We start from the raw sequence: 22,287 nt of genomic DNA on the forward strand, positions 1-22,287 counted from the left end.
TGTTATTCCAGAGCGTTGACAGTGAACCAAAGGGGCAGGGCAAGACGGGGGCTTGCACAATCCTACCTGCCGCACTGCCTATAGAAGGCATGGTTTATTTATATGACCTGGCCCCAAGGGGGAAGCACACAATGGGAGTGGAAGGAGGGGGGGGGGTCACATATAATATACCCTGGATGCCCCCGTTGTCCAACATCAAGCATCCCTTTTCTTGCCCTGCACAGCTCCAGCATCAGCCATGGTGAGTGTCCCCATCCGCCGCTCCAAGCCTGGGGTGGGTGCGTGCGCCCAGCACAGCATAAGGAGGTCCAGCTGTGATGCTGTGACCCGGGGGGGTCAGACGATGCATCAAAGGGAAGGAGAAGGTGGAGGCTGGGGGGAATGTGGGGGGGTGGGCTGGGGGTTGATGTGGGAAAGCCTCGGGAGAAAGGGATGCTGTGGTGACTGCTTCTTGTTGGATCGGAATTTGGGGGATGAGAATCACCTCCTCTGCTTCCAAGAGCTGCTGGGCCCTGATTTGAAACTAACATGTTATAATAATTTTGCAGCATTTTGTTGCAACATTATTTATTGTCTGACCTCCTTCAGCATCCTTTATTTTCTTACTTTTATTGACAGCATTAGCAGTCATCTGGCATGAATTCAGCCAGTATTAGCTTTGAGAGAGGGAGAGCTGTTGTACATAGGCGGGAATGTAATAACGTGAATGGTGAGATAGACAGAGTTGTTCTGTGGGTTTTCTGTTATATGATACCTAAAATGTCACATATAAGAAAGGTGTGGCTTCTATAAAAACACGCTACAAACCAGATTTCAGAGTGTGCATACTGGGTAGGGATGGGGGGGTGTTGTGGTGGGGGGAGGGGGGGGGGCGGTGGAGGATTTGCAGCAGCCAGAGCCGGATTTAGCATTTTGATGTTGAATACTGTAGAAGGCAAGAGAGCGGAGCGTGAATCAGGAACACATATTGAATTCTCTCCATTTGAACTGTGAGGTGTCACGGTGTGGATATCTGATTGCGGGTGTGAGTCAGCAGAGATGGGAAAACAGATAAATCTGCCTAATGAACCAAAACAGGCACGGATGCGCACGGCTAGCACATTCATTCACTTCTAATAATAAAAAGCGGCTTACAGTGGGCAATCCTACTCCACAGTCAGATGTGGGGGAAAAATGTCATGTAGCACAATGACCTTTATTCTTGACGCACAACTGCTGTGAGCTAATCCGCAGAGAGAGCCTGAAAGCAGCTGTCTGGAGCCGAGCGGTTCTGTGGTATGTGATGTCATAGGATGAGGTTTTCTCGCCTTGCTCCGCGTCTGCAGTGCAAATAGCCCGGCTTAATCCGCTAGATTTCCAGTTGAATATGGTCGAGCAGGCGGCCGCTTGTCACCGCCCAGCCTGGACACATAATCCCCTCCGTCTGATGAAGAGCCTCCAAATGCATGGGGCCACAGGAGAGGGCTTTGGCATCTTCAGGCTAATTATAGTGTAGCATCTCTAGTACAGTGATAACCAAGTATTAATCTCAATGCATTATTTCCATGTCAAATAGCTAGCTCTTTTATCTTTTTATGTTGGGAAGTATTGCTTTGGTTGAATAATTGTGCCCACCAAAATATGACAGCTTCATTTACTGGTGAGGGAAAAAAGGCTGTGGCTAATGGTATGCCTTGGATTCAGCATGATATTGTCATCTGGACACTATGGTTGGTTGTGACTGCTAGGGTAAGGGTTTCCTTATGGCACGAGAGCTATCACAACATGAAAAACCTTCAGGAACCAGGCCCAAACCTGAGACTAAGGTATCACATGTCACGATGCCAAGAAGTGCCACAAGGTCTTTGACCTCAGTCAGTCAAACTCTCAGCAATTAAAGGTGTTGAGCAGAAGATCGGCAATGTATGTAAAATATATTGCTCACGTATCTTCTTATCATTTTATAGCGAGTTTAAGACAGGAAAGTATTCTGATACACTTGCATCTTTTTTATGCCATTTTGCTCCCGTTTTCTCCCAATTTAGTCGTTATACCAATTCCCCCTGTGTATCACGGTTCTGACTGATGCACTATCCTTCTGTTGGTCTGGGGAGGGTGTAGACTACCACATGCCTCTTCCGATACATGTGGAGTCACCAGCCGCTTCTTTTCACCTGACAGCGAGGAGTGTCACTGGGAGAGCGTAACGCGTGCGGAGGTTCATGCTATCTCCCCCAGATCCCCTCCCTGCTGGACAGGCACCTCGACCAACGAGTAGGAGTCGCTAATGCAAAGATAAAGACTCATATCAAGCCGGAAGTACCCGGATTGAACCCGGGTCTCTGCGATGATAGGCGACTGCTTTTACCTCTACACTACCCAGACAGCCGATACACTTGCATCTTCATCAGGAGCGAACTCTAATACACTTGGATGTTCATCAGGAGTAAACTAAGGATAAAAACTAGGGGAAAAAATGAAATAAAGCCTTATACTATGTTCGAAATGATATGAGAAAGCCCCCCCCCCATATCTGACCACCCCCCCCATACCATTGCGGAGCCCCTGACTCTCCCCTAGCCGGCTGTCAGCTGCAGAACTGAATCCCTTCCCATTAATCTCCACCCAGTAGTGAGGTGAGAACTTCACCGGGATTGTTCAGAGACTAGGGTTCATCTCATTTTGGGGAGGGTCTATGGGGTTACTGGACTGAGTGGATGCCATGTAATGACCGGGCATTCTGTTTTCTCACCCAGGCACCCAAAAAGGCAAAGAAGAGAGCGGAGGGAGCCAACTCCAATGTTTTCTCCATGTTTGAGCAAGCCCAGATCCAGGAGTTCAAAGAGGTCAGTGTCTGTCTGCCTGTTAGCCACCTGCACAAAACAACTGTCCATCAGCATGAAAAGAGTCCATCTGAATTCATAATACATTAAATGTAAGCATCTCTTGAACTCAGCACACACTCAGATCAGACTGTACTTTCCAAAATAGCTGCAGCACTATTAGTATCTTTAGGCTTTCTGAGATGTGTTCCTTATTCAGCGATATTGCCACGCCCATACCAGATTTCACTTCAGAACTTCCCCCTGTGTGATGGTGAACGGCCCTAAATAATTCAACCCCTGTCAGCCACGGTTAGAGCTGGAGGACGAGGCGGGGACAGGCCAGGCTGTGCAGCACCACTCAAAAACCCGAGCGGAAAATTCAAGGGGACAAACGCGCTTTTCATTAACGGCGCTCCCGAGAATATCGAAGAATTAAAAAAAAGTGGAATTACCGTGATGGAGCACTCCCCCCGGATCCACGGCTCCCTTATTCTTAATGACAGCCACACCTGCACGCGGCGCAGCTGCGATTTACGGCCTGGGCGAGAACGCCACTGACGTTCCCGGGGACCGAGTCTCATCGCTCGGCCATTAACAGCCCCTCTGTCCCTCCGGCAGGCTTTCACGATCATGGACCAAAACAGAGACGGCTTCATCGACAAGAACGACCTGAGAGACACCTTCGCAGCCCTCGGTGGGTCCTCCGGCACCGCACACAGATCACTGCGGGCGTAGGGGGAGCGAATGGGGTCCCGCTGTGCTCCTCATCACGAGCGTCCCACAGGCTCGTCTGGATGACTTCTGGTTCTGTGTTCTCCCCGCGGGCTCCGCAGGTCGTGTGAACGTGAAGCAGGAGGAGATCGACGAGATGCTGAAGGAGGCCCCTGGACCAATCAACTTCACAGTCTTTTTGACCATGTTTGGTGAAAAGCTAAAAGGTGGGTGAGTGGAACAGTGAGGTGTTTTAGGGCACAGTGGTTACAGTTGAGCAAAGCGGCTCTCAAGACGTTGTATATAAGTAAATAAATATATCACATAGATCAACAACAAAAAATCAGCAGAATAAGCCTACACTGTGTCCGTATTTCAATAAAAACCCTGAATTATGAGTCTGTAGAATTTTTTCTTTTTCTTTCTTGTTGTTCTTCGTTGTCAACAATCACTGAAATATTTGCGCTGATTGGCTAACGGATATCATAACTGCTTCTTTACAAATGCTGTGGCTTCTCACTGCAGCTTATGCCCCCTTGGCTTTACATTGTCTTATAGTGTATGGATGTCACTGACAGTGAGAGAAGCCTAGTCAAGCTAGCTAACTAGCAACGGCTTAGAGGTTGGTGAAAACCAAACTACCATAAGGAAGGGCTAGCTCATAATAAATAAGCTCATTTTTGTGTGAAATTTAATTGAATTACTCATCGGCTCAATTTAACATTGACCTTGGTTTTGATCTGAATCCTTTAGCAAGTGATGGGCAGTTTGATTCTATTTGGTGAACTGGTTCTTGAAAACCTGTTCATTTAAATGAAAAACACTTTTTGAGTTTCGATTCTTTCTGTAGATTTAATTCATTTAACCTTCAGACTCAGCAACTAGGAAGAAACATTTGGCTGGGCAGCCATTCCTTGCTAATTATAACCTATTTTGCTCACTGTATGCAGTGAAGCACTTAGGAACAGAGTAGATTTGTCCATTTCTAAGCAGCTCTCTTCATTGGAATGAATTGTAGAGTTTGATACAATCTAGCAGGTGAAATAAATACATGCATGGCAAAGCTAGCTCATTTATTAGTGAAAACTTGAGATGAATATCTTGTAGGAGATTTTCCAGCCTCTTACTCAATCTAGCTTGCTAGCAACGCTAAGGAGCTGGTTAAAACCACTGGTACAATATTTCAGTGCCACAAATCAGTTTTCTCCTGCTCCCTCCATTGGGAGAGAAGCTTGGCATTTCTGTTCTTCCAGACATTACGCAGGAAAATGATCACTGTGCATGTGCATGCCAGGCTGAGCCTGATGTCATTAGATGCCAATGATGCCTTTCTCTGTAGGTGCCGACCCTGAGGAGACCATCCTCAATGCCTTCAAAGTCTTTGACCCTGAGGGCAAAGGGATCCTGAAGAAAGACTTGTAAGCACCCGCTTCACACTCCTTACTCCACCCTTCCAAAAAATAATCTTGTATGACACTTATGCCATTCTTCACGATGCATCTCATGCATAGTTACTGTATGAGGTAGATTTGGTATTTATATGGATATTATCTTACCACATTGAATAACTCACATTTGCACAACACAAAATAGAATGACTAACAAGATAACTGTCAAACTAGCTCACAAGATCACTGTTTTGCTTTACACCTTTGCACTGTTTAAATATTCATGCATATATTCATATATGAAAATTGTCTAGTCTCAATCATGTCCAGTAGGTTTCCCAGCAGACTACAAACCAATTAAAACTTGTGGACATCATCCTCCATTGGTGTTGCAAACTCACACTTGCATCTTATCATGTTCACCACAATCTTTATTGTAACCAATGTCACAGCAAAATTATTTGAATAAAACATGAAGATTCATGAAGAGAAAGCTTAACAGTCCATCCAAGCTATTTGCATATTGGTATGTGTAAATAAACCTATTTTCTTTTTAGAAAACATCTTCGATTTTTGCATGTGTTACTTCATTCATATATAGCAAGGACATTTAAATGTAGAAGCTTTCTGGATGATTTAGAGATTCATAAACATGCTGCTCTGACAAAATAATTCCAAAAGGCTTTGGATGACATTCAGTGAGACGAGTATAAATTCCTTCCTCGGAAAGGAAGTGCACGGAGTGAACATTCCTTCACAAATACCCGGTCCATTAAATGAATGGCTGTAAGCAACCCTTTCTTTGCAGTGTCACTGAGATGCTGACGACCCAAGCGGACAGGTTCACCCCAGAAGAGGTGGGCTGAAACACATGAACTCACGCATGCGTCTAGAACAGCAAACACAGCACAGCTTCGCCAATGTAAAGGAATCTATCTTGCTGAAATACCTGTACAGAAAGAGGAAACAGAACTCTCAGAAAATTGCACTGCTACAAAAGCTTGCACATAGAGGCTGTGTGTGAGGTATATGATCTCAGGAATACTTTCAGACTCAAAATATAGGTAATCTCAATCTCACAGCTAAAATCATATAAACGGTCACCTGATTATGCATGCATCTGTATATAAAAGAGTCCTACCTGTTTTGTCTTGTGTGGCCTTACAATATGTGATGAACGGCATTGTTTGATGTGTATGGGGTAGATTACAGACTCACCTGCCTTTCTCTCTCACAATGTTATCAGATGGAACAGATGTTTACAGCGTTCCCTCCAGATGTGGCTGGTAACCTCGACTACAAGAACCTGGTCTACATCATTACACACGGGGAGGAGAAGGACCAGGAGTAATGTTTTGGTTCCCCCTTTGTACCAGTGCTGTGCCCCTCGTGTCTCAGCCCTCCCCTGGTGACAGAAGAGAGTAATTGTGAAGCCCAATATGGGCGGAGCAAACATGCACTGTCAATCATTGACTAACATGGACTAATCACAGAAAACTGTGATTGGTTCACCTCATTGAGTCATTGATAGCACATTGCATGACCTCTCCTCAAACAAGCATTTCTTATTTGTACAGACTTCAGCCCAACTTCAAGCCCTCCAAGCCTGGTCTCTTCAAAAGAGATTTTGTATTTCAAAACAATCTGTTGCTTAATTTATGAAGAGTGTTTCATTTTGTGTTTGTTATGGAACATCAATGCTTTATTCACATCTGGGAATTAAAGACATAGGAATATACCATAACAATAAATCAATAAATCTTCAAATCTCAGAGAATAAATATTGTTGCATTTGTCTTTCCCACATAATTTTCACCCTCTCTACATGTTTACCACACAACATTTCAAAGCAGAGGGAGCGCTTCCTGTGCTAGAGCAAATAAAGTTTTCATTTTAATAAAATATCGGATGGACACAGGAGCTGGCAAAGGCATTCACCCTGAGAAGGGATCACGTATTTGCGAGTTTTGAGTTTTGGCTGTTGTTGCGTCGGACTTCACACCAGCAAGGAGCACCATGTGTCCCACTGCAGCACGGAAGGTTTCAGTCTGACAGGCCTATCACATACATTTCAGGTGAAGCGCTTCCTGTTTGAGTGCAGATGGCATATTGGTGAAGCAAAATTTTTATTAACTTAAATTCAGCCCTCCTTCAGGAACCCAAAAGAACAGATTGGAGGGTATTAACAGACCAGAGTAATACTGACCACACTCCAAGAATTAGAATTATGATTTTATGGTTATGGGAAAACATACTTGAAAATTCATACATTTTTGTTTCATTTAATAAGAAATGTCAATTCTCAAAGCCCAAAGAGCACATTCACAGGCTAACATGATTGGTTTATGCTCTTGTGATTCAAAATTATTGCATACATTTTTTTAATATTTCAAAAGAATTCAACTGAACTGAATTTAAATAATGCAAATTCAGACATTGTCTTTGTAGTGTTATGGGGGATGAAAAAAGCTTAAGATTCCTTGGTCAAAAACTTTAATTTTTCACTATGATTTGATTTATTAAATGCATCCTGAACTAGCAATTGTATGAAGTGTGCTAGCATGCCAAGATTTCAATCACACCTTTTGTATCAGGTATGAGAACTTATTAGAAGACCGCTACAGCTGTATAATTTTAATCACAGATGAAGCAATAAACATTAGTTCCAGGCAGAGATGGTGCCAGGAGTCTTGAAGGTTAGCACTTGCAGGTACGGGTGACACTGTTATCTTTGGGCTGTACTGGAGGCAACCATCTGCTGAGCTACAAAAAAAGGCCCATCTGCATATAATTAAAAAACTGATCTGGTGGATTTTTAATCACCACACGGTAGCTGATATTAAAAGTTTTGGACAGCACCATCAGTTTTTTGAGGATTAATTTTCCAAACAGGTACTGATCTCCAGTGAGGTCTTTCTGGCATGCCAGTACACAAATGCTATGTGACAATATAAATTTGCACAGACAACAAAGCAGAAGCATTTGTTGTCCGACTTCCATGGCCCTCGACAAGCACTATTTAAAAATGGCATGATACCTGGAGGAATGCTTTTTCATTAGATTTTAGCTGTGTAGCCGATAATCATCATAAATGTATCTTAAATCCTTGCCCATTGTTAATCTGCCTGAATGTTTCAGTGCTGTTCAGTCACTTGTTTCTGTATTAAAAAAACAGCCTGTGAGGGAGAGTCATTAATGAGATGCAGATATCACATCACTTTGCTTTCCACATTCATAAAGAGTTCGATTCAATGAAAGTGACCATAGAGGGAAGCCAACAAAATGGCTCTTTAGGCAGTGTATATGTATACATAGGCTTTGGTCTTCAGCCTGCCAGACTCCACAGTAACTGTATCATCAGGAGTGGAGTATGTCTGACATGGCATTGGTGTGCGTGTGTGTATGTGTGTGTGTGTGTGTGTTGGTGGTTGTTGTGGGTACTCTCATGTGCGCACCACTATTCTTCTGATCCTGTCGAGTGATGAGGTGGACAAGTGTGGGGCAGGGTTGCCAAAACACCACAGTAAGAGCCCCCCTCCCCCGATGAAAGACCAAGGTCACAGGGCACAGTCACCACGGCATTGCTTGAGCCATTAGGAGCATTCTCATGAGGCAAACTCAGTCTGGATCAATGGGTCCTGGTCCAGACACACAGTTCCAGGTCAACAGCAAAAGCATATCGACCTCAGTTTCGCCCACTATAGATTTAGAATGTTGGATTTCCTAACAACAACACAGGCTCTAACTGGAAATCACACAAAAAACTCTCAGAACAGCTGTGGTCTTATTACATATGGCTTGCTTGCCAGGTATCTGAGAGAAGGTCAAGGTCTTACTCCACACAGGCAAATTTGAAAAAGTGTTCAACAGAAAGAAACACAATTATTAGTTATTTTGTGCAGCTGCATATTAGATCGATAGCTGTATTAAATAAGCATACTGTAAATACATTTTTAAATTTACAGCAAAAATCTAAAAGCACTTTCATAAGTAAAACATCAATCTAGTTTTCATTAGCTCACAACAGTAATGATGAACATAAATACTTCACCAGATGAGGTAGTGAAAGACAGGAAGAGACCTATAGGGAAATCCAGCAACTGATTGAAGTTTTTTCCTTTCTAACATTACACTTAAAAAGCATTATTAGATCTTTGAAAACAATGAGTTCACTTCCAGCATAGAGCCTAGGCTCAGGCTGCAGGGTAAATCAGCATCAGACAGTCATTGCCTTCAACCTGAGAGTGGTCCAGTCGTGTGAAGACATGAGGCATAATTAGCAAGAACCCGTGGGCTATTTTTGCCCCAATGGCCCACCCCAGATGATGCATATGTAATATAATATGTAATACCGCATTGTTCCATCTGCATTGTGCTGCCAATGCCCATTCCCCTGTCATCTGCCAAGATGCGTGGAGTTCATTCCTTTGCTAAGACCTTGACACATGGTAAAAGCAGTCTTCAATGAGAAGGGGGGTAGAGTTTCATCCCTGAATAAACTACTGGAGTTGTTTTTCATTACTTGACACTTCATCTCTTGTACTCCTGTAGGAATTGTGATAATGCCAGGTAAGACTATATGTATGCTACAAAACAAATTGCAGATGATTGATGAAAGCAATGATTGATCTCAAATTGGCTACCAAGACTGACCAAATAACTTGCCCAACATCTATAAAGAAAATCAGATTAAGTGACAGAGGGACACTTGCTTGACTGTATAACACATCTTGTTAAAATTCTTAGGGCATAAGATGGCCTCCTCCTGAAGTGAAAGAGCAGCATGATTGTTAATGAAGGTGTTCCAATTTCTATAGTACTACTTCATCCAAAAAATGGAATGACTGTCTATCTAAAAAAAGGAGTGACAGCAATATCTACTGACTTCTTTGTTTAGTCTGTCAATAAAACACAGTTTTGGTTCCAATATGTGAACTACAAAAAGGCTTGTATTTGTATTCTGGTAAGAGATTCTTGTGAACTGTCAGGAAAGACTTAGTTGAAATGACCTCTCACACCTATATATGCCAAACCTATGGTAGCATTCGGTCCGCTGGAGAAGCGGACTGGTCTCGGCAATGCCGCTGGTGGAGAGAACACACGCACCTGGGTTGCGTTAACTAATTAGCCCAGGTGATTAAAGGTGTGCTCCTCTCCACAGTTTTGAGGTTTTGTTTGTTGAAGCACGGAAGACAAAGAAAGAAACTGGTCAACCGGAAAGCTGGCCAGCAGATCCCAACAGTGAGCTGAAGAGCTGTCGCTGGGTTTTTCTTTCTTTTGCCTTTGTTATTTTAGGTTGTCGTTTTAGTTTATTGTTTTCTTCCCGGAACCCATGAGGGGGAAGGGCGAAGATGTTTTATTTGATTTTGTGTTTGTGGGTATGCTCTCTCTCTCTCTCCATGTGGCAAATGACGGTCCACTCCTGGTACTGCCGCAGCTTCCTCCCAGGGGTGTCACACCGGCGTGTGACACCTATAAATCCTTTTCACTGTTTTGGCATAAGCAATGGCATGAGCAAAAGGTCACGTATGCGTGGATTCTGCAACATGATATGCATTAAACTAGCATAAAGCTTCCCATGCTAACATGACACATTGTGGTATCTGCTGACATTCGCATGCTCATTAGCTCAGTTTGATTCACATCAAGCTATCCACAAGAACCACTGGATGCTCATAAGAACCTGTTTTGGTATGTGGAGCACTAGATTATGTCCTGAACTGAACTTTGATGGGTCAGGTCTACAAATGCAGGCAGAAACACTATTAAACAAGACAGGATATATTTGGTATTTAAAAAGTGCAGATGAAAGGAGGGGGCAATGCAAGCATTACATTTATTGCTTCCCCTGTATCTTTACTGCCTGCCACAAGAGGGCACTGCTTCTTCTCCAATGAATTCCTCAGCTTGATTTTGTGGTCCATGCCAAGGAAATTCACTGCTACAAAGAGATTACGTATTTTAACTTTGCATTGTCACACACACGTATACACAGGAGCAGGCACACACATTCAGAGACAGAGACATAAATATCATATCAGACAATGGGTGTATGACTCATAACTCCAGTCAATACCCATTGTTAGAATCTAGCAAATAAAAGTACTACTCCCACAATATTTCTTTACAGCGTAACACGTTTGTGATTGCAAGCAGCATTCTGCTGCAGTTGGCATCTACTCTACTCCCAGTTACCTCTTTTAAGCACCCAGCCTACAGCAGAGACTGCTGTCTGGTTCATGTCTTTAGAAACAACATGGTGCTGTGGTCAGTATCCACACACAAATAGTGGCCCAAGAACCACAGGAGTCGTATTGTTTATCAACCATTTTCATACATAAAAAATGACATACCAAAATTTATAAAGGAAAATTGATCAAACATACTTGCCAGCAAGTCAATCAACTTTCAGCTTTTGCATGTAAAGAAACAAATGAACCAAACAGCCATTGTATGAATTATCACCAATCTTGGTGCATATGGGTATCATGCAGGAAATTCTGTTGCATTCAGTTTTAGTTTAAATTATCCACCCATCCCCAGCCTAATGTCAAACAGTGTCTCTTCCTCATTGTCACTACAGAACCTCAAAAAAAATGCCTGTACTTCCCCCTTAGAACCTAGTTTCTGCCTTGTATGAGAGCTTTGAGCAGATTTTTTTCACCCCTGCATTTTTGAATGGAATGAATCCCTATGTTTTGGACAGTGATGCATTAGCTTTACTGCACCCGCAAGGCTGTAATGTACAGAGGCATTATAAACAGTGTAGATATACATTCCATGTGGGCGGCATAGTTAACAGAAAATTAATTACTGACAAGATTATGGCCTCTTCATTACAATGAATGTGATATAATTTAGTGAGCATATGGAAGTTCTAAAACAACCCTGTGAAGTTCTGGGACTCCAGCCTGCATCTAGAGATATTATATTGAACAAATTTATTTGCGAACAACAATGCTTAATGAGAAATTGTAGTTCATTATATTTTAATGAACTTCGACTACCGAGATGAACAGTGTGAGTAGGGCAAACCCCATTTACCCCTGTCTAGTCCAGAATCAGAGACAGGGCACCACCACACAATCCTGTAAAAAAATATCAGCAGTTTTATTAAAACATAAAATAAATTGATGCTGGGTGGGGAATCAGACAGCCCTTAGAGAGCCAGTAAACTACAACCTTTCAATGGGTCTGGAGATATCGTAAAGGTATCTGGACACCCCTTGGTCTGGGGCTGTTTTTCATGGTTTGGGCTAGGCCCCTTATTTCCAATGAAGGCAAATCGATATGCTACAGCATACAATCACTTTCTAGACAAGTCTGTGCTTCCCCAACAGTTTAGGGAAGGCCCTTTCCTGTTTCAATATGACAATGCCCCTGGGCATTCTCATAAAAGAGCACTCCAGGTTACCATTATCTAATTACATCTCTACCTACAACACACACTCTATCACACTCCACACCTGAGTGAACAGAGAAAAACACCCCCCCCCCCTCCCCCACACACACATGTAAAAGAACAGTACACAAAAAACAAAATAAAGACTTACCAAACATGAAAAATACAAAGTAAGCCCTCATATTACATTGACAAGACCCCATGGGGCCTTACCTTGGGAGATAGGCCATGGCCAGATTACCGCAACCAGCAGTCATGAAACGGCTGCTTCAATAAAGCTACTGTGCACTACACCAAAAAGGCTGCTCTTACAAACCTTAGGGGAGCCACACATGAAGCACTCCTAACAAACCTCAGCCCTGTGAAATGAGTGGCGCTAATAACAGCAGACCCACATGACTAATCACATTACAAATGGCAGAATGAGTGCCAGCCACTGGAATGACAGAGCTTACGATTACGGAGCCCCAAATTCTGACTCCTCTCCCTGTCACGGCGCTCCTCCTCTGCGGGAACAGGTAAAGTCAACGGGCAAGCAGCTACAGTCCATGCTACCCTTAATTCATATCCTGAATTTCAATGGCATATGCTAACGTTTCTAAACATAGCATGATCCCTAATGCTATGCTAACAATCCCAATCACCATGTATGTACATGCATGTATACAGGGTCTGACAGGATTAATACCACAGTTTAAGAGAAGGTGAGGACTCCCAATATAAAAGCATTTTATTCACAAAATCATCAGTTGACTAGCTTACCGTTTTGGGTTGGATATAACCTGGACAAAGAGTATTTGCATAAATTACCTAGATGTATTTCTAGTGTGCAATATTACCTTTCCTTTACATGAAACACATCTTCACAATACATACTTCTAATTTTTTATTTGGCAACAGTTAAAGAATATAGAATCACATCAGAGCATTTTTATCGTCGAATTACCGGAACTAGAACTATTTCATTAAACATTATTTTTAATGGACTATAGTGAAGTCAGCAATGGCAGTTTATCCTCCTCTGTAAAGAGCAATGGGGTGTTGAAGTGCTCTTCATTCACACTGCCGGTCATGGTTTCACATTGCTGGGGATGAAGGAAAAGCACATTAGAGTTCACCCAGACACTCAGATGTTTCACTGTGATTAAAGAGGCCCCATATGTCTGGACAAGTGAAATAAATCATGTTTTTAAGTCATCTCAGAAATCATATAAAATATCTTCTCATTCTGCTTCCTGTTCTTGACAGATGAATGAACTAACTTTCCTGTGCAGGGGCAGCTTCGAACTAGAAAGCTTACAGTATGTTTCCCATCTTTACTTAAGGCACAATTAATGCTATGGACAGGCACCTGGTGAGGATCACTCCTGTCTCCATGGTGTAGCAACTGTTGCTTATGGTCACACCGGTCACATGGTGGAACAACGACCCACAGCTCCCGGACCCAACGGTATGGCATCCTGGGGGACCTCAGAGAGGTGGACAGGCACCTGCAGAGCCGCCGCCTTCTCACAGGTGTGCTGAGGGGAGAATGCAACTGCTCCCTGCGAGGTAAAAGCCGCTCGAGGTCACACGGCCAAGCACAGAGACTGACGTGTTCGTGCCTGGCGAGGGAGACGAGCAGGCATGTTAGGCTGACAGGCAGGAAAAGCAAAGACTTGAGGGCAGAAGAGGAGAGAAAGGCCTTCAGGAGGAGACGGACATGAACAGGCCTCCTTCCGTACGACCCTCAGACCCTCAATCCTGAGGGACCTCGATGCGGCGCGGTGTCTGAGGCAGCGTTGCCTCGGATTCCACGCCGACCATAAGCAACTATGCAACTCTTGAAAAAACGCCATTTGGAACCAGGCCTAGACTCAGCGCTCTCTGTCCTGCAGAGCCAGGGGCTTCCTCCTGTTTGCCTCCACAGTTTCCTGCACAGCTTCCCTGGCTTGGCGGGGCTGTAGCACTGAAAAGGGTTTCATCCACCTGGAAAAGCAAGAATCAACAGTCAGAACTGCAGCTGCACGGGCACCACAACTCTGGGCCTGAAACAAACTAAAGGATGTCTGGTGCATGACCCTTCCTCAGGTTCTATTTTACTTCTTTTCTTCATTTTAATTGCAGTCCTGAATATTATTTGAATTGATATTTTCTGATTAAATGATACATATCTCCAAGACTTACTGAAAGGTGTAGTCTAGGCCCTCCTACAGCATGGCGATCATCTGGTGCTGCTGATGGGTTAGGGGCACCAGGGCAGCTGTTGTAGTTGCTGCACTGAAGGGACGGGGCCCTCCATAGGGTAAAATAGGGTTAGACTGGGAAGGAGTGGGGTAAATAGGCGGGACTGGGAAGGGGCGGGGGAAAGAAGGTTTAAGGCAGGCTGGGAAAGGGGGGGTGGGGGGGGGTAAAGTGGGGTTAAGGCAGACTGTGACGTGTCCATGTATCGGTGCCAGATTGAAACTAAGCAACACAGAAGGGCTGGGCGAAATACTTGTTTGATAATTATTGAATATTTTCTCAGCGCGGTAAATCGGGATTATTTCCGTCTTTTTTCGTCAATTATACCAGACGTGGTAGTAAACGTCCAAACGTCCGAGGCAACGTGAAGTGCTTCTGGAAAAAAGGTCACCACTGATATCTACTGGATGTTGATGAAACAGCCAATCAGCAGCAATAAGCCTTGCACGCTTTCATGCGATAACACTGTGTGCACGTGATCACATGGAAGCTGTACGACCTTGCTGTCGATTGGCTGTCTTATCAACATCCAATAAATATCAGTGATAATTTTTTTTCCAGAAGCATTTCATGTTCCACCTGAAAGTTCAGATGCTTACTTGGTAAAGACAAAAAGACTGAAAGAAAGGCAATACACCAGGTGGTGGTGATGATTGTTACTGCACTCAGAAAAAATACTCGATAATTAAATATTAAGTGTATCGCCCAGCCCTACTGAGCTGCTAAGTCTCAGCCTGGCACTGACACATGGACACGTCACAGTCTGCCCGAACCCAATTTTATCAACCCCCGGAGGAGGCTGGGCTCCTGGCCCTGGTGGTCGACGGCGAGGCCAGGTAGCCCATCCATTTGGTCATATTCTGGGAATCTGAAAAAAAAAAAAATATATATATATAATATTACTGGCAAAGTAAAGATCTTATACCATTGTATACCATTATAATTATGGTCCACCTGTTCCCTGTGTATCTTAATATCATGTTGAACTGAATGACCAGTATGTTTATTTTGTTTATTTGTAAGTCAAAAGAGCAGTCACTATAGACTACAGACATTGAATGAAGTCTGGTCGACATCAGAGGGGAACTTACGACATGTTCCAATGCATTGAGAAGCCCAGCATGAAATGGGTCACAGTTAGGCCAGCAGGTTGGTCCAATGGTAGGCAGCCGGGTCCTGGGACTGCCGAAGACCGCAAAGAGAACCTGGCTAGCACGCAGTGCACTGACCACACTGGGAATGAAGACGCGCTCCCACTGCACACAGCAATGCGCCGCAGTAGGACGGTCATACCTCTGGAGTCAGAGCTGTCAGGCGCGGGCAGGGAGCAGCGGAAGCAGCTGCTCTCTGCCCGGCTCAGGCGCCGCCCATCCTCTCCCTGCTCCGGATGCGGCGGGGGCGGGTGTTGCGCCCCTCTTTGCGCACCCCTCCCAGGGCTAAGTACAGCGGCTTGGTGGCCATGTTCATGCTGGCTCTCTGCTTCAGAGTCCTGCTGTTTCAGCCACCATCCGTCTTGCTCTGAGGAATTTTTAGTCCCTACACACTCAGAATAAAACTTTCCAAAAGGCGCCTGCCCGTGTCTCCATAGAGCAAGCCTATCTAGTGGCTTACTTGTCAGGTTCCTTGTCAGGCTAAATTCACTGGGAGCTTTCAAACATTAACACCTACCATAGAGTTCCACAAAGAACTAAAAAGGGTTCCCCTATGAAGAACGCCAAAGAACCCTTTTTCACAGGCTGCTCTCATACGAGTAGCGCTATACTGAGGGACACAGCGGGATATTTTAGAAGATCCTAACCTTTCCGGGGGCACTTTGTAGGCCTGGAAGAGCTGTAGGGGTCCTGATTTTCTTCACACCCCATCTTTCTCTTCACGGCAATCTTTTCTGGGGCTGAAAGAGATCACACAAAAGGAGATTCGGTTTGAGACCTCATTCCCTTTCTGATTACGCGTATGTCAGCATATATCAAAAGTAAAAATCCAAGTAAGTTGCATCCCATTCTTTTCTGGCCACATACTAACCGTTCCTAAGGCAGTCTGCTGGTGTTTTCGGGTTTGCCGCACACCTCCTCCCCCTCACGTCTCTCTCTCTTTTACCGCTCTCCTCTGACGCTATGAGAGATCGCACACAGGCAGAAAGACGCTTTTAGTTTTTCTTTCTGAACATCTTTCCATTCTCAGAACAAAATACATGAATATGCTTCCACGTTATCTAATAAAATTATCTTTCTTGAGACCCAATCACAGCTCTAGGCTTGTATCGAATTTAAATTGCATTGCAAATATGGCTCATATGTAAAGCCATAACTTCTGCTTTTAATGCAATTCGAACTGAGCAAATTCTGAAAGGAGTGAAGATATCTGACATTCTGATATCTTCATAGTCGAGACTTCGTTTCCAATAAGCTTCAGGGGTTAGGCAGCTGTGCCTAACTCCTCTGACAGAATCATCCTAACCATTCTGGGAGCAATTTGCTGGAGTGAGGGAGCTGGAGGGGCCCGGTTTTTCCATGGGCCCCATGTTCTGCTCTCCATCTTCCTCATTTCCATTCTCTTCCATGGATTCCACTGAGAGAGATCAAATTGTATGGTCACATGGTACAATAAAACACTGAAGCACATCTGCCTGGCTGTCCATGAGTTTTAGCAGTCCACTACAGCTGTTGCACTGTAGAGTAAATTATGAGTTTTTCTGCAGATTTCTGCATATAGGCAATAGGAGTTTATCATAGAGCAAAGACCTCCTTAGACTACAGAGTTCTGAGGTCCAAAGGCGAGGCTACCTTCTCCAGAGCAGATGGGGCGGAGCCACGGGTGAAGCTGAAGCTGTTCCAGTGTGGCTCGATCCTCCACCTTGGGTGCCAAGCACAAGCCTATGAAGTCCTTGACCTCTGTAGATTGCAAAAAATCATGTATGCGATTGGACAGAGATGATAAAAAGGAGCCAAAAAAGGTGAGAAATAAACACAAAAACGCTGTGATCTCCTGCTGGCTCCTCACCTGAGGACAGCCCATCAGGAAAATCCACTCTGCTCATGCTACGCTCGTCCCTCTGGTCAAATGGCAGGCGGCCGCAGATGATATAACACAATGTGGCCCCAACAGTCCACACAGTGGAAGGGCCGGCCTGGTACAGTCCTTCCACAAGACACTCTGGAGCTGCATACTCCTCGGTGCCTGAAAGGGAAAAAATACACTCCTCGTGTGATAGCCGTCAAAATAATTAATGTAAAGATATTTCACATCACAACAATGAGAAAGACAACTTTGGAATTACTTATCATATCCATCACAATGGCATTATATTACTCACCACGTTCTTGTCTAAAATGCATAAGCTGGTCCCCTCACTCACCTGCGAATTCGCTGAATGGTGTATCCTGCCATACAGCCCCACATCCAAAATCTATCAGGATGATGCGCAGCGATTCTGTGTGGATGTTTTCTGGTTTGACGATCAGGATGTTTTCTGGTTTGACGTCCCGATGGAAAACACCAGAACTCTGGCAGTGCAGCAGGGCCCGCAGAAGCTGGTCCATCACCACCCGCGCCTGCTCTTCGTCCATGCCATGATTTTGGGTCAAGCGGAAGAGGTCCGTGCAGGGGTCGGGGCGCTCCAATACCAGGACATAGTGGTCTGAGGTGTTGAACCACTCATGGAGGCGCAGGACGTTGGGATGGCCCGTGCGCTTGTTCACCATGCCCATGAGCCCCACCTCCAAGGGAGCTGGCGAGTCCAGTCCAGGCTGTAAGGCAGTGGGATGAGTGGGCATGAGCTGGGTGTGGTTATAATAAGGGGCAGCTGGTTATGCGGCAAAATGCTATCATTAGACCTGATGCAGCACACATTAACACAAATAATGTGACAATAAGCCGTCAAATTTCTTAAAAAGGACAGTTGACAGCCAAGAGATCAAAAGTTCAACAAGGGAGACAAATGTGGTACTCACTAGTATTAGTAGTTCGTCATCTTCACATTTCTCTACATACTTCAGAGCAACCTGAGGAAACAAATTGTCGATAGACATGAGTGCAAATTATTTACACAGTTTCATGATTTTACTGTATGAAATATTTTTAATGTAATAGCTTTGCTAGTGTTCAGCTTGTTTATATAGCTGAATAAGAGTAGCTATGAAAAAGCTGGACTAATAATGACTTTAGCAATAATTAAAATACATTATTTTAAACAAGAAAGGATAAGCCATAAGATAAAGAAAAAAATGTAGGTACATCAGTAACTTTGCGCCATATACAAAGGAAAACAAAAGACTGAAAGAATAAAATTATAATCACAAGATAGTCCCAGATATGTTTTAGACTCGAGGAGATCAGGACTGGCCAGACAGTTTAATGGCCACAAAACTGGCCTCTTACCGGTAGTCCATCAGAGATGCGGATTCCAGCGTAAACTGAGCCACATCCACCCTCTCCAAGTAGCGATCCAATCATGTAGAGGTCCTCCACATGTTCTAAATCGTCCTCTGCTTGTTCTATAACACAAAGCAGGCAGACATTAGTCATTGTAGCAAGTATTCCAATATGGTTTTTGTTTGTTCTGAATCTTTTTGTCAGCTCTTACTTCAAGTTATAACTTTGCTGCTTTTTTGGATTTGTCAACTTCTGCACCACAGAAATACACTATTGAATTTGCTATTGAAATTCGCTCTTAATTTGGGACACAGACGAGCAGCTTGTGCTATGGTGTGGCAGCCAACTAAAATTTGGCAAATCCAATAAATCAATGAGCCTATGTGATGGCTCAGCCAGGTATGCACTGCCTGCTAGGCCGCTGGTCACAGTGAACACTATGCCTGGACTCCCATATAGAACCAGGATTTTGGGATGAAAAGTTATATAATACACTAAACTCCAAGCAGCTTTTATGCCAATGTGCCTCAGTTGTATGTGTGTATAATACCCAATCATTGTTCAAAATTGTTTAATCTTAATTAGTTGGAATGACCACAACCCTGGATGACTACAATATAAAAACTGATATTTGAGTATAACATCAAATAAACCAATACAATGTTTATGGACAGCCTATGGAAACATCATCATGCAGTATGAACTGCTTTTTGGAGGGACATATTTTCTTGTTTAGACCGCAAACCCCCAATACCCTGATACCAGCCATTGATGGGCATCCCAAAGTCCTGAGGTGTACTCATCCAGCAATATTTTTTTCAGACAAGTTTTTCATAGTGCATAGACGCTATTGGACCTGAGCAGAAGGGGCGGAGCCACGGATGAAGCTGAAGCTGTTCCAATGTGGCTCGATCCTCCACCTCGGGCGCCAAGCACCATCTGATGAAGTCCTTGATCTCTGTAGACGGCAACAAAAAAAACATGTATGTGATTGGAAAAAGGGAGTCGTAAGAATGTGCGAAATCACAAAACCCTGTCATCTCCAAACTCCTCACCTGAGGACAGCCCTTCAGGGAAACGCACTCTGCTCATGCTCTGCTCGTCAAACTTTTTAAATGGCAAGCGGCCGCAGATGATGTCATACAAAGTGACCCCTACGGACCACACAGTGGAAGGGCCGGCCTGGTACAGTCCTTCCACAAAGCACTCAGGAGGGGCATATTCCCTGGTGCCTGAAAGGCAGACAAGACAGAAAAATAAAAACAAACACTAAGCCAGTCATAATGACTTAACTACAACAGCGCAGAAACTACATAATTGGGAGCATATTATTGGAGGTGCGCGCAGAATTTCACATTCAACTGTTCCACTCCCATGTTACAAACACTTGTTTAAAACGTATGAACTGGCCCTCTCACTCACCTGAAAATTCGCTGAATGGTGTATCCTGCCATAGATCCCCACACCCAAAATCTATCAGGATGATGCGCAGCGATTCTGTGTTTATCAGGATGTTTTCTGCTTTGACGTCCCGATGGAAAACTCCAGAATTCTGGCAGTGCAGCAGGGCCTGCAGAAGTTGGTCCATCACCCCGCGTGCCTGCTCTTCATCCACCCAATTATTTTGGGCGTCGCAGAACTCCAAGAGGTCCGTGCAGGGGTAAGGACGCTCCAATACCATGACATAGTGGTCTGAGGCGTCGAACCACTCATGGAGGTGCAGGACGTTGCGATGGCCCGTGTCCTGGTTCACTAGGCCCATGAGCGCCACTTCTCTGGGAATTGGCGAGTCCTGTCCAGGCTGTAAGGCAGTGGGGTTTAATCAGGCCATATACTGCTGTTTATCACAGCACACATTTCCAATGCAACTTGTCCAAGGAATACTACCACTAACAACGGACAAGCGGATGGATATTATATTCAGAACACAAACGATGGTGCAGAGCCAACGTTCAGTTATTTGGAGACAAAATCTGGTACTCACAAGAAGCAGTTCATCGCCTTCCAATTTCCCTACATATTTGAGGGCAACCTGAAGAAACCATGATAGAAATTAGGTGCAAGTCATTCTTTGCAAATTGCTTTATTTTACCGTATGAAATAATATCACACTGTGTTTAGGTTATGCCTTCACAAATACTAATTACAGGTATACCTTTTTTTAAGTCCAGGTCAAAGACCGTGTACTTAAGTTAGCATCTTACCGGAAGTCCATCACTGATGCGCATCCCAGCATATACGGAGCCATATGATCCCCGTCCAATTAATGGTCCCGTTATGTAGTGGTTCTCCACATGTTCTACAACGCAAAGCAGACTTAGATTTTAGGCAATATGGCAAATCCTATACGACTTTTGTTTGCCCAGCATAAGACTTCCAGTTCTATATAATTCGTTTTAAAAATACAAATAATTTATTTCCAGTTTTTTCGGTTTTGTTAACAATTTGCCCCACAGAAATGCACTAAATTTCCCGTACAGCACACCGCCAATTTTGACAAGTCTACCGCAACAGAAAAACTGCAGCCTGTCACAGGGGCCACTTAAAATCGGCTTTACCCGAAGCACTTTCCTTCAGTGTGCTTTCTGTTGCGATCGGAGGCTAGGAGATGCTACATCGGCCTGGACTGTTTATCGTACAAATTACAGTATAACACTTGGCAAACTAGTCAGTTACAGGGATTTAGCATGTTAGGAAGCTTAATGGTCCACTATCTAAATCAGCGATCTTATTTTGCGAGAAATTTTGCAACTCTTGTTAACTGACAAACGATATAACTAACCAAGCCATCTGGATTGGAAAATGAGGAGCCGATAAAATTGCTACGAAGCTGTTCAACCAGCTGGCTAAGTGTCTTCATAAAATAAGGTAACAAGTTTACTAAAAAGCTAGCTACGGGACTTCACTTGTTATAAAAGTTTTGGCCTAACTGTAAACTTGTAGGACGATGTGGACGAAGGGTTGTAAACCACAACCATCCTAAACATTCCGCCAGGTTGTGTCCGCCGACCCCTAACGCCATCCTAACCTTGCTCCCTGCCTCTGACCCACGCGGGAAAGTCAACGATCGCTCCGTAAAGATAGTTGATTATCCTATACAGCTTGTCCATTGTTAACTGTACAATGCACTCGCATACAAATGATCAGTCGTATTTTTTGGCTATATATGCACTTTACAGAACGTGTTCTGATACGTAATAGAACACATTTCTATAATTGTGACGTCGCTGATGAGGTCACAACAACAGATGGGATTTCCAGCAGAAATGTATGGGAAAATGGCCTTCCATATAAGTGACGTCACAATAAGCGACCACGCAGTAATGTAAACATTGACATTCTGCTTTGCCAGGCACGTTGAAGTTCATCCATTCAGTCAAATATACAC

General features: G+C 44.0%; 2 protein-coding genes and 1 long non-coding RNA gene across 3 annotated transcripts; 1 reads left to right on the forward strand and 2 right to left on the reverse strand.

The window, feature by feature from the left end:
* The first annotated feature begins 149 nt into the window (after window positions 1–149).
* myl2b (myosin, light chain 2b, regulatory, cardiac, slow) lies at window positions 150–6,684 on the forward strand. The gene is made up of 7 exons (XM_035379758.1): window positions 150–241; window positions 2,736–2,825; window positions 3,423–3,498; window positions 3,638–3,742; window positions 4,855–4,933; window positions 5,712–5,760; window positions 6,150–6,684. Exons 1-7 carry the CDS (start codon window positions 239–241, stop codon window positions 6,252–6,254), a joined length of 507 nt encoding a protein of 168 aa, XP_035235649.1. The 5' UTR covers window positions 150–238; the 3' UTR covers window positions 6,255–6,684.
* Window positions 6,685–12,459: 5,775 nt separating this feature from the next.
* Window positions 12,460–14,675, reverse strand: LOC118206875. Its single transcript, XR_004761262.1, has 3 exons — window positions 14,472–14,675; window positions 13,657–14,273; window positions 12,460–13,390 (listed from the first exon to the last, which is right to left on the reverse strand). It is a non-coding gene; the product is annotated as an uncharacterized LOC118206875 (long non-coding RNA).
* Window positions 14,676–15,284: 609 nt separating this feature from the next.
* LOC118206517 (serine/threonine-protein kinase PkaA-like) lies at window positions 15,285–22,051 on the reverse strand. Its single transcript, XM_035379308.1, has 17 exons — window positions 21,928–22,051; window positions 21,104–21,198; window positions 20,884–20,931; window positions 20,322–20,700; window positions 19,955–20,131; window positions 19,756–19,857; window positions 18,906–19,021; window positions 18,479–18,529; window positions 17,884–18,274; window positions 17,529–17,705; window positions 17,312–17,419; window positions 16,986–17,096; window positions 16,551–16,640; window positions 16,327–16,419; window positions 15,822–16,046; window positions 15,620–15,710; window positions 15,285–15,396 (listed from the first exon to the last, which is right to left on the reverse strand). Exons 1-17 carry the CDS (start codon window positions 22,007–22,009, stop codon window positions 15,285–15,287), a joined length of 2,448 nt encoding a protein of 815 aa, XP_035235199.1. The 5' UTR covers window positions 22,010–22,051.
* Window positions 22,052–22,287: the final 236 nt, after the last annotated feature.

This window comes from Anguilla anguilla, chromosome 10, assembly GCF_013347855.1.
Source record: "Anguilla anguilla isolate fAngAng1 chromosome 10, fAngAng1.pri, whole genome shotgun sequence".
NCBI classification, from domain to species: domain Eukaryota; kingdom Metazoa; phylum Chordata; class Actinopteri; order Anguilliformes; family Anguillidae; genus Anguilla; species Anguilla anguilla.

What these genes read in the sequence shown, in the direction of transcription:
- myl2b (XM_035379758.1), top strand. An exon ending in AGATCCAGGAGTTCAAAGAG is followed by an intron (nt 2,826 to 3,422) that starts GTCAGTGTCTGT and finishes TCCCTCCGGCAG; the next exon opens with GCTTTCACGATCATGGACCA. An exon ending in AGACACCTTCGCAGCCCTCG is followed by an intron (nt 3,499 to 3,637) that starts GTGGGTCCTCCG and finishes CGGGCTCCGCAG; the next exon opens with GTCGTGTGAACGTGAAGCAG.
- LOC118206517 (XM_035379308.1), bottom strand. Translation starts at nt 22,009, where the DNA reads ATGGACAAGCTGTATAGGATAATCAACTATCTTTACGGAGCGATCGTT. An exon ending in GCATCAGTGATGGACTTCCG is followed by an intron (nt 20,932 to 21,103) that starts GTAAGATGCTAA and finishes TGGTTTCTTCAG; the next exon opens with GTTGCCCTCAAATATGTAGG. An exon ending in TCCTGATGGGCTGTCCTCAG is followed by an intron (nt 17,420 to 17,528) that starts GTGAGGAGCCAG and finishes TGCAATCTACAG; the next exon opens with AGGTCAAGGACTTCATAGGC.